Below are 12,512 nucleotides of genomic sequence, written 5' to 3' on the forward strand. Positions count from 1 at the left end.
TTCTTATTTAAATATACAATTTTTTTCAAGTAAAATTAACTGTAATGATAATTTTATTAATAATTTCTATTTTAAATAGTTGATATATATATATATATACTAGCAGCCAAAAGTTTGGAATAATGTAGATTTTGCTGTTTCGGAAGGAAATTGTTAATTTAATTCACCAAAGTGGCATTCAGCTGATCACAAAGTATAGTCAGGACATTACTAATGTAAAAAACAACACCATCATTATTTGAAAAAAGTCATTTTTGATCAAATCTAGACAGGCCCCATTTCCATCAGCCATCACTCCAACACCTTATCCTTGAGTAATCATGCTAAATTGCTAATTTGGTACTAGAAAATCACTTGCCATTATATCAAACACTGCTGAAAACTATTTGGTTTGTTAAATGAAGCTTAACATTGTCTTTGTTTGTTTTTGAATTGCCACAGTATAAAATAGACTGGCATGTCTTAAGGTCAATATTAGGTCAAAAATGGCAAAAAAGGAACAGCTTTCTCTAGAAACTCATCAGTGAATCATTGTTTTGAGGAATAAAGGCTATACAATGCTTGAAATTTCCAAAAAACTGAAGATTTCATACAAAGGTGTACACTACAGTCTTCAAAGACAAAGGACAACTGGCTCTAACAAGGACAGAAAGAGATGTGGAAGGCCAGATGTACAACTAAACAAGAGGATAAGTACATCAAGAGTCTCTAGTTTGAGAAATAGACGCCTCACACATCTGAGAAATAGACGCCACAGCTGACAGCTTCATTTAATTCTACCCTCTCAACACCAGTTTCATGTACAACAGTAAAGAGAAGACTCAGGGGTGCAGGCCTTATGGGAAGAATTGCAAAGAAAAAGCCACTTTAGAAACAAAACAAAAAAAAGAAAAGGTTGGAGTGGGCAAAGAAACACAGACATTGGACAACAGATAATTGGAAAAGAGTGTTATGGATCTTAACCCCATTGAGCATTTGTGGAATCAGCTAGACTGTAAGGTGCGTGAGAAGTGCTTGACAAGACAGCCACATCTATGGCAAGTGCTACAGGAAGTGTGGGGTGAAATGTCACCTGAGTATCTGGACAAATTGACAGCTAGAATGTCAAGGATCTGCAAAGCTGTCATTGCTGCACGTGGAGGATTTTTTGATGAGAACTCTTTGAAGTAGTTTAAGAAGTTCTGGAAAACAAATTCAAATTGTAATAGTAATTTTTCACGTTATTAATGTCCTGACTATACATTGTGATCAGTTGAATGCCACTTTGGTGAATAAAAGTACCAATTTCTTTACATAAGAGCAAAATCTGTTCATTATTCCAAACTTTTGGACGCAAGTGTGTGTGTGTGTGTGTGTGTGTGTGTGTGTGTGTGTGTGTGTGTATATATATATATATATATATATATATATATATATATATATATATATATATATATATATATACACACACACAGTTGAAGTCAGAAGTTTACATAAACCTTAGCCTAATACATTTAAACTCAGTTTTTCACAATTCCTGGCATTTAATTGTAGAAAACATTCCCTGTCTTAAGTCAGTTAGGATCACTTCTTTATTTTAAGAATGTGAAATGTCAGAATAATAGTAGAGAGAATGATTTATTTCAGCTTTTATTTCTTCCATCACATTCCCAGTGGGTAAGAGATATACATACACTTTGTTAATATTTGGTAGCATTGCCTTTAAATTGTTTAACTTGGGTCAAATATTTTGGGAAGCCTTCCACAAACTTCTCACAATAAGTTGCTGGAATTTTGGCCCATTCCTCCAGACAGAACTGGTGTAACTGAGTCAGGTTTGTAGGCCTCCTTGCTCGCACACACTTTTTCAGTTCTCCACAAATTTTCTATCGGATTGAGGTCAGGGCTTTGTGATGTCCACCCCAATACCTTGACTTTGTTGTCCTTAAGTCATTTTGCCACAACTTTGGAGGTATGCTTGGGGTCATTGTTCATTTGGAAGACCCATTTGCTTTAACTTCCTGGCTGATGTCTTGAGATGTTGCTTCAATATATCCACATAAATTTCCATCCTCATCTTGCCATCTATTTTGTGAAGTGCACCAGTCTCTCCTGCAGCAAAGCACCCCCACAGTATGATGATACTACCCCCATGCTTCACGGATTGGATGGTGTTCTTCGGCTTGCAAGCTTCACCCTTTTTCCTCCAAAACATAACGATGGTCATTATGGCCAAACAGTTCAATTTTTGTTTCATCAGACCAGAGGACATTCTCTTAACCACTCTACAGATTTAGGTTGAAGTCATTAAAAAAAAAAAATTTTAACCACTCCACAGATTTCATATTAGCAAACTATAGTTTTGGCAAGTCGTTTAGGACATCTACTTTGTGCATCACACGAATAATCTTTCCAACAATTGTTTACAGACAAATTGTTTCACTTTTAATTGACTATATTGACATATAAGTGAACTCAAGGTGGCTCTGAGTATGGCTGCTGCGTTGCGAGCTCCGATACAACATTGTAGTTTTTTGTTTGTTTTGTTTACAATTCTTAAGTTTTTTTGTCTTGGATGTTGTCTGCCTTATTGTCTACGACAGACAAACACTTTTGGACATTGGTTCTGCAATTGCACACCGTAAACTGGACTTCAAATTCCTCAATGCCGACCCGCTGTTTACAAACACGACAGCGGAGCCCTTTGTCTGGGCAGCCCGGCCGCGGAAACGCAGAAGGAAAAGGGGAAATAGAGCCGGTAAGATGTAGAGTAAGACGTCGCACAAATCGACCCCCGCTACCCAGTATTCTACTGGCAAATTTTCAGTCTCTGGACAACAAGCTTTGCGAGCTGAGAGCACGGATCTCTTTCCAACGATAAAACGAGGGACTGCTGCATTATCCGCCTTACAGAAACTTGGATGTTTGCGGAGATTCCAGACTCAGCCATCGAACCCGCGGGATTCTCCGTGCACCGAGCGGACAGAGCGAAAGACCTCTCAGGTAAAAGCAGATGTGGTGGTGTATGTTTTATGATCGACAAATCCTGGTGTGATCAGAGGAACATACATTCTATCAAGTCTTTCTGCTCTCCTGATCTGGAATTTCTCATGCTTCTGTGTCGACCATTCTGGCTACCGAGGGAATTCACAGCGGTCATTATCATAGCTGTGTACATCCCACCACAACAACGGATCTACCCCAACCAGAAACCTTGGATTAACAGCGATATTCACGCTGCACTTGATGCGCGGATCTCCGCTTTTAATTCTGGGAATGCGGAGGAGCATAAACAAGCCAGTTATGCCCTCCGCAAAACTATCAGAGCATCAAAACGCCAGTACAGGAACAAGATTGAAGGACAGTTTAACACCACCAACTCTAGAAGCATGTGGCAGGGAATTAATATCATCACAGACTTTAAAGGGAATAAAAACTCCGGATGAGCTAAATAATTTTTATGCTCGTTTCAAGGGAAATAACACTGCCCTCATGGAGAGAGCTCTTGCAGCTGAAGCTACAGAGGTTAGTTCACTCTCCGTCTCTGTAGCGGATGTAACCCGATCCTTCTGACGGGTGAATATCCATAAAGCCGCAGGTCCATACGGCATTCCGGGCCGCGTCTTCAGAGCGTGCGTGAACTAACTGGCTGGTGTTTTTACGGACATTTTCAACCTTTCCCTTTCCTTGTCTGTGGTCCCCACATGCTTCAAAACATCCACCATTGTGCCTGTACCAAAGCAAATGAAAATCACTTGTTTAAATGACTGGAGTCCTGTTGCTCTGACCCCCATCAGCAGCAAATGCTGCTCTGTGCTGCCTCCCTCACTGGACCCATTGCAGTTTGCTTACTGCAACAACCGCTCCACTGATGATGCCATTGCATCAACACTACACACTGCTCTTTCCCACCTGGAAAAAAGGAATACTTATGTGAGAATGCTGTTTGTAGACTACAGCTCAGCATTCAACACCATTGTTCCCTCCAAGCTTGATGTGAAACTCCGGGCTCTGGGCTTAAAAAGCTCGCTGTGCAGCTGGATCCTGGACTTCCTGTCAAGCAGATGCCAGGTGGTTAGAATGGGCAGTAACATCTCCTCATCACTGACCCTCAACTCTGGAGCCCCACAAGGCTGTGTTCTCAGCCCACCCCTGTATTCTGTACACACATGATTGTGTGGCAACACATAGCTCCAATGCCATCATTAAGTTTGCTAATGATACGACGGTGGTAGGTCTGATCACTGGCAGTGATGAAACAGCCTACAGAGAGGAGGTGCACACTCTGACACGCTGGTGTCATGAGCACAACCTCTCCCTCAACGTCAGCAAGACAAAGGAGCTTGTGGTGGACTTCAGTAGAAGAGAAAGAGAACACAGCCCCATCACCATCAATGGAGCACCAGTGGAAAGAGTCAGCAGCTTCAAGTTCCTTGGTGTCCACATCACTGAGGAACTCACATGGTCTGTCCACACTGAGGCTGTTGTGAAGAAGGCTCATTAGCGCCTCTTCTTCCTGAGACGGCTGAGGAATTTTGGAATGAACCGCCACATCCTCACACAGTTCTACACCAGCACTGTAGAGAGCATCCTGACTGGCTGCATCTCCGCCTGGTACGGCAATAGCACCGCCCACAACCGCAAAGCTCTGCAAAGGGTGGTGCGAACTGCCAGTTACATCATCGGAGGTGAGCTTCCCTCTCTCCAGGACATATATACCAGGTGGTGTGTGAAAAAAGCTCAGAGGATCATCAGAGACTCCAGCCACCCGAGCCATGGGCTGCTCTCTCTGCTACCATCAGGCAGGCGGTATCGCAGCATCAGGACCCGCACCAGCCGACTACATGACAGCTTCTTCCCCCAAGCAATCAGACTTTTGAACTCTTGATCTCTCACTATCAAAATACATCAGCACTGCACTTTATTAATCTTATTGTCTCACATTGGACTGTCATAAATTATATTCTCTCTTAACAACACACTGGCAACTGACTATCAACCGACAGCCTGAATGTACAGTACAATACAACCTACTGTACATTTTATATATACTATATATATAATTTTTTTTATTGTATAATGTGTATTCTATATTGTGTGTATTGTATACTGTACATTGTATGTTATTATTTGTATATTGTGTTCTGTGTAATTATGTGTATATTAGATTTTAAATTGTGTTGTGTAAATCTGATGTTTATTGTAAATTGGTATATGTCTCATCACTGTCATGACTGCTATGTTGCTCAGAACTGCACCCAAGAATTTCACACACTATTGCACTTGTGTATATCATTTGTGTGACAATAAAAGTGATTTGATTTTATTTTTTTGATTTGACTATATCACAATTCCAGTGGGTCACAAATTTACATACACTAAGTTAACTGTGCTTTTAAGCAGCTTGGAAAATTCCAGAAAATTATGTCAAGCCTTTTAGACAATTAGCCAATTAGCTTCTGTTAGGAGGTGTACTGAATTGGAGGTGTACCTGTGGATATATTTTAAGGCCTACCTTCAAACTCAGTGCCTCTTTACTTGACATTAAGGGAAAATCAAAAGAAATCAGCCAAGACATCAGAAAAACATTTGTGGACCTCCACAAGTCTGGTTCATCCTTGGGAGCAATTTCCAAAAGCCAGAAGGTACCATGTTCATCTGTACAAACAATAGTACGCAAGGATAAACACCATGGGACCACGCAGCCATCATACCGCTCAGGAAGGAAATGCATTCTGTCTCTTAGAGATGAACGTAGTTTGGTGTGAAAAGTTAATCCCAGAACAACAGCAAAGGACCTTGTGAAGATGCTGGAGGAAACAGTTAGACAAGTATCTACACTATATTGCCAAAAGTATTCGCTCACCCATCCAAATAATTGAATTCAGGTGTTCCAATCACTTCCATGGCCACAGGTGTATAAAATGAAGCACCTAGGCATGCAGACTGCTTCTACAAACATTTGTGAAAGAATGGGCCGCTCTCAGGAGCTCAGTGAATTCCAGCGTGGTACTTTGATAGGATGCCACCTGTGCAACAAGTCCAGTCGTGAAATTTCCTCGCTACTAAATATTCCACAGTCAACTGTCAGTGGTATTATAACAATGTGGAAGCGATTGGGAATGACAGCAACTCAGCCACGATGTGGTAGGCCACGTAAAATGACAGAGCGGTGTCAGCGGATGCTGAGGCGCATAGTGCGCAGAGGTCGCCAACTTTCTGCAGAGTCAATCGCTACAGACCTCCAAAGTTCATGTGGCCTTCAGATTAGCTCAAGAACAGTGCGTAGAGAGCATCATGGAATGGGTTTCCATGGCCGAGCAGCTGCATCCAAGCCATACATCACCAAGTGCAATGCAAAGTGTCGGATGCAGTGGTGTAAAGCACACCACCACTGGACTCTAGAGCAGTGGAGAAGCGTTCTCTGGAGTGACGAATCATGCTTCTCCATCTGGCAATCTAATGGACGAGTCTGGGTTTGGCGGTTGCCAGGAGAACGGTACTTGTCTGACTGCATTGTGTCAACTGTGAAGTTTGGTGGAGGGGGTATTATGGTGTGGGGTTGTTTTTCAGGAGCTGGGCTTGGCCCCTTAGTTCCAGTGAAAGGAACTCTGAATGCTTCAGCATACCAAGAGATTTTGGACAATTCCATGCTCCCAACTTTGTGGGAACAGTTTAGGGATGGCCCCTTCCTGTTCCAACATGACTGCGCACCAGTGCACAAAGCAAGGTCTATAAAGACATGGATGAGCGAGTTTGGTGTGGAAGAACTTGACTGGCCTGCACAGAGTCCTGACCTCAACCCGATAGAGCACCTTTGGGATGAATTAGAGCGAAGACTGCAAGCCAGGCCTTCTCGTCCAACATCAGTGTCTGACCTCACAAATGCGCTTCTGGAAGAATGGTCAAAAATTCCCATAAACACACTCCTAAACCTTGTGGAAAGCCTTCCCAGAAGAGTTGAATCTGTTATAGCTGCAAAAGGTGGGCCAATGTCATATTAAACCCTATGGATTAAGAATGGGATGTCACTTAAGTTCATATGCGTCTAAAGGCAGATGAGCGAATACTTTTGGCAATATAGTGTATATCCACAATAAAACGAGTCCTATATTGACATAACCTGAAAGACTGCTCAGCAAGGAACAAGCCACTGCTCCAAAACCGCCATAAAAAAGCCAGACTACAGTTTGCAAGTGCACATGGGAACAAAGATCTTACTTTTTGGAGAAACGTCCTCTGGTCTAATGAAACAAAAATTTAACTGTTTGGCCATAATGAACATCGTTATGTTTGGAGGAAAAGGGTGAGGCTTGCCAAAGAACACCATCCCAACTGTGAAGCAAGGGGATGGCAGCATCATGTTGTGGGGGTGCTTTGCTGCAGGAGGGACTGGTGGACTTCACAAAATAGATGGCATCATGAGGAAAGAAAATTATGTGGATATATTGAAGCAACATCTCAAGACATCAGCCAGGAAGTTAAAGCCCGGTCGCAAATGGGTCTTCCGTATGGACAGTGCCCCCAAGCATACCTCCAAAGTTGTGGCAAAATGGCTTAAGGACAACAAAGTCAGGGTATTCACAAATCCGTTACAAAGCCCTGACCTCAATCTGATAGAACATTTGTGGGCAAGGAGGCCTACAAACCTGACTCAGTTACACCAGTTCTGTCTAGAGCAATGGGCCAAAATTCCAGCAACTTATTGTGAGAAGCTTGTGGAAGGCTTCCCAAAACGTTTGACCCAAGTTAAACAATTTACAGGCAATGCTACCAAATACTAACAAAGTGTAGGCTATGTAAACTTCTGACAAACTGGGAATGTGATGAAAGAAATAAAAGATACATCATTCTCTCTACAATTATTCTGACATTTCACATTCTTAAAATGTAGTGATTCTGACTTCAACTGTGTGTGTGTGTGTGTGTGTATATATATATATATATATATATATATATATATTTAATTCTGAAGAGTCTCACTCACATAAAAAATGCAGTTGGACTTTTGGGTGACAGTGGAAAAAAGGCTGTATACTTTATGTAGCTATATTTGTTGTTTGGCAAGTGGTAAGGTGTACTGAGAAACGTTGCAGGTTCAAACATCCGAAGACGTGGTCCTGGAGCTATTACCATTGTGCTCTTGCTGTTAACTAGGCATCTATCCTCAGGTTGCTCCATGGGGTTTAATGTCATGCACTTTGTATAAAAGCGTCGGATGAATGACAATTTGCTATACTTGTATACGACGCATAAATATGAAAGTGAACATGGTATTTAACATATTTAAATACGTAATAAATACAATCTGACAAAAATCAATGAATTACATGAATAATGTTTTGAACACAATAGTAAACACATACAGTAGGGGTCATAGAGGACCTACATAGTATTCTAGGGGATGCACATTCTCTTATAATAATTATTTAAAAAAAATAATTCAGTTAAATATTTAAAAAAGTCAGTTCATATGGTCAGACATACCTTAATTGAGGAATACCTGAATGTTGAAATTATAGTCAAAAATTAGACAGCAGTGCAATTTTTGTCCCACATATGCATTCTAGGGTTGATATATTTAATATATAAACCTTTTTTTAATTGAATGTCTTGCAAAAATACTGTTACCCTGACAAGTACAATTGTTCTCTGTGCTGTGATATAAGATTTTGAAAGTATTGCCAAGAGGTGTCCATGTGAAATATGTTCTGTTTTTTGTGGTTTCCACAGTCCTCTTCCTTTAGCAGTATCACAGATTCAACCATGAGCCTCAGTATCATCACGGTTACACTTAATATGGGTAAGATCAGCTACCCATTAAATTGCACTTATTCACATACAGTAGAGCACAAGTTCTTCATTTCCTTCTTTTATCTCTCTTTTTCACAGAGAAGTATAACTTTCTTGGCATCAGTATAGTGGGCCAGAGTAACGATAGAGGAGATGGTGGTATCTACATTGGCTCTATAATGAAGGGAGGAGCTGTGGCAGCAGACGGGAGGATAGAGCCAGGAGACATGCTGTTACAGGTAGGCTGTACAGCATCTGGAATGATACTTATGTTTATGAAAATTCTATAATAGGAATAGTTCACCCACAATGAAATCTTCAATAATTTACTCACCCTCATGTCGTTCCAAACCAGTTTACTGTTATTTTTTTCCTTGGAGCACAGGAGAATATTTGAGGAATCTTCAGGCAGCTCTTTTCCATACAACGATAGTTCTCAGTGACCAGATCTTTCAAGCTCCAAAAAGGACCAAAAACACCATTAAAGCAATATAAACTAAGTGCAGATTGAAGTTAGGTTCCATTTATTTTACACTATTATTTGCTTGGGTTTTGACAAAGTAGCACAGCTAGATGTTGCTCCCTCTCTAGATTTTAAAATGATTTTAGCATCCCCTAACTACATGTACTTTGTTAAAATAGTCAGAAGCCTGGTTTGAAGAACAAATCATTACTAGCTCAGTTTTTAGGGTAATAAAAGATGCATGTACTGCTGCTCACTCCTTGGTCGCAAAGCAGATAAATATAATATGGTGGATTGACCACTGGAAGCTACTGTGGTGTATTAAAGCGATAAACACTGTAGGGACATGCGGCTTGTATTTACATCAGTTTTTTAGGATGGGAATTTGGCCTCTGCATTCTGCGGCATTAATGATTGTCTCCAGATTCGAGGACAAACCATTAAATGCCTTCAGCAGCTGCTTATCCCCATTGAGTGGCAGATTACAGTAATGGTGGTGGATTAGGCTCAAACTTTATGGCACAGTGGCAGACTGAAATTATGACCGTTACCATAAAGGTCTTTTTAGCTCAGGTATAATATTCGGTTGGGTTTATATACCCTGTGGAGGTTGAGCTATCATGTCTTGTCTGTTTTATAGTAGGAAAACCAAAAGTCCCAAATAGTCTGGTATGAGTATCCCACACTAGGGCTGGGCGATAGGACAATGTTATCGGATATCGACGATATCTGACAAATATCCCGATGCCGATTGCGACATTAACAGACGATGATCTACAACAGTGGTTCCCAACCCTGTTCCTGGAGGCCCCCCAACACTACACATTTTGGATATCTCCCTAATCAAACACCTGATTCAACTCATCAGCTCATTAGTGGTGACAACAAGACCTAAATTGGGTGTGCCAGAAAAGGGAGATATACAAAACATGCAGTGTTGGGGGGCCTTCAGGAACAGGGTTGGGAACCACTGATCTACAATATTGGGGAATTATAAAACCATGGAGCTGGGAAGTCGCCAAATATATTAAATACTAGCCAAGGGTATGAAATTACTTGTGGAACACGCACATGTTAAGAGTTCTTTCTCTTTCTTTTCTGTTTCAGTCATCTGAAAACTGTTTGTAAGAATAGTGTCATCTTTGAGAATGCTGCAAATAACCTCAGACCATCTCTGGAGGTGCCTGAAATTTAGTTTGCTTTATTTTCACAAAGCAGTTCATGCTTAACGTGCTTTGTGAACACAACTCTGCAGGTTCACTTTAAAGCCTATACATGTGTATACAACATAAACAAGTTAACCTTGAACCTAAAATTGATTTATATTTCAATTATTATTATTACCATCGTTATTATTATTATGTTTACAGTTATAATTGTGTTTCAGTCTTATTTTTTATTAGTAATTTTTTAACTGTTGTAGACGAATATTTGCGTGACTGCCAATGGAAGGGTGGTTATATAAGATTTTTTGACCACTTAGTTATTTTAATTGCTTTTTTGTTTCATTTGAAGTGCAGTTTGAATTTAGAAATACCTTTTGGTTTAAGTTTTTCATGTTTCAATGAATGAATTTAATTCTTATACAAAATTATTAAAGCAAGAATATTCACCAATCCCTCGGCCGGGGGGTTGACGAAGTAATCGGATATCGTGATATATATATATATTTTTTTTTTTTTTTTTTTTAAATGAAAATATCATAAACATATTTCTTGCATATCTCCCAGCCCTATTCCACACTGGCTTGTTACAGTAATTTTAGTCTCTAATTTTAGTTATTCTATGTGTAAATGAAAGATAATGTCAGAGGGTCTGATTTTGCTGAGATGTTAATATCTTGGTGTGACGCATTTGACTTGCAGGTAAACGATGTTAACTTTGAAAACATGAGCAATGATGATGCTGTGAGGATCCTCAGAGAGATTGTCTCAAAGAATGGGTAAGGATGGATAGGAGGTAGATATCTAAATTGCACAGAAAAGTAACATTTGCTAAGGTTTAAATGTGTTTTAGCTGACCTTTGTACTTGTCTTCTGTAGCCCTATTGGTCTCACTGTTGCCAAATGCTGGGACCCTTCTCCTCGCAGTTACTTTACGATACCCAGAGGTGAGTATGCAAAAAAACTCTCTCTGACATATTCTATCTCTGTTTCTTACTCTTACAATGCCTGGCCAAAAAAAAAAATTCACCGTTTGGATTTAAATAAGCAGATACTTTAGAGTCTATGATTGGATCATTACTGCATTGATTAATTTGTTTCAGCTGGCAACAGTTCTTTTAACCGTAATTGATGTAGTGTGTAGCTTCTAATTTCTTAAACAACCATGTCAGAAGACGTATCCCGTGGTCGTGGAAAAGATGTTACAGTGTTTCAGAAGGGGAAAATTATTGGCCTGCATCAAGCAAAGAAAACATCTTAGGAGATCGCTGAAATCACTGGAATTGGGTCATGAACTATCCAACGCATTATTAAAACCTGGAAGGATATTGGTGAACCGTCAGCTTCACAGAAAAAAATGTGGTTGGAAAAAAATCTTGAATGAACGTGATCGGAGATCACTAAAATGCTTGAAGTCACATCGTAAAAATTGACAGTAGAACTCACAGCTATGTTTAATAGTGAACGTAAGAGCATTTCCACATGCACAATGCGACGAGAACTTACAGGATTGGTACTAAACTGCTGTGTGGCCACAAGAAAGCCACTTGTTAGTGAGGCTAATCGTAAAAAAAATGACTTCAGTTTGCTAGGGAGCATAAAGATTGGACTGTGGAGCAATGGAAAAAGGTCATGTGGTCTGATGAGTCCAGATTTACCCTATTCCAAAGTGATGGGCTTCTTACCTTGCTTTGCCAGCAAGGTAAGAAGGGAAGTGCTTGAAGCGATGCACCCGTTATGCATAATGCCCACTGTACTGCACACTCTGTTATGATCTGGGGTTGCTTCAGTTGGTCAGGTTTAGGCTCAGCAATGTTATGTAGCAATAAAATGAAGTCAGCTGACTAGCTGAATGCACTGAATGACCATGTTATCCCATCAATGGATTTTTTCATCCCTGACGGCACGGGCATATTCCAGGTAGACAATGCCAAGATTCTTCAGGCTCAAATTGTGAAAGAGTGGTTCAGGAAGCATGAGGATCCATTTTCACACATGAATTGGCCACCACAGAGTCCTGACCTTAACCCCATTGAAAGTCTTTTGGATGTTCTGTAGAAGACTTCACGAAGTGGTTTTACTCTCCCGTTGTCAATACAAGTTCTCGGCCAAAC

The 12,512-nt window shown here is 40.4% G+C and overlaps 1 protein-coding gene across 5 annotated transcripts in view; it reads left to right on the forward strand.

Annotated features, from left to right (window-relative positions):
* Positions 1-12,512, forward strand: part of LOC127426369 (segment polarity protein dishevelled homolog DVL-1-like) — a 53,923-nt gene that overhangs the window by 30,751 nt on the left and 10,660 nt on the right. For all 5 annotated transcript variants that reach the window (XM_051673142.1, XM_051673143.1, XM_051673146.1 and 2 more), the window contains 4 exons: positions 8,713-8,782; positions 8,872-9,011; positions 11,101-11,177; positions 11,278-11,345. In XM_051673142.1, the coding sequence (XP_051529102.1) occupies positions 8,713-8,782; positions 8,872-9,011; positions 11,101-11,177; positions 11,278-11,345 (355 nt within the window). The remainder of the gene's footprint in view (positions 1-8,712; positions 8,783-8,871; positions 9,012-11,100; positions 11,178-11,277; positions 11,346-12,512) is intronic.

Source organism: Myxocyprinus asiaticus, chromosome 35, assembly GCF_019703515.2.
Source record: "Myxocyprinus asiaticus isolate MX2 ecotype Aquarium Trade chromosome 35, UBuf_Myxa_2, whole genome shotgun sequence".
NCBI lineage: Eukaryota > Metazoa > Chordata > Actinopteri > Cypriniformes > Catostomidae > Myxocyprinus > Myxocyprinus asiaticus.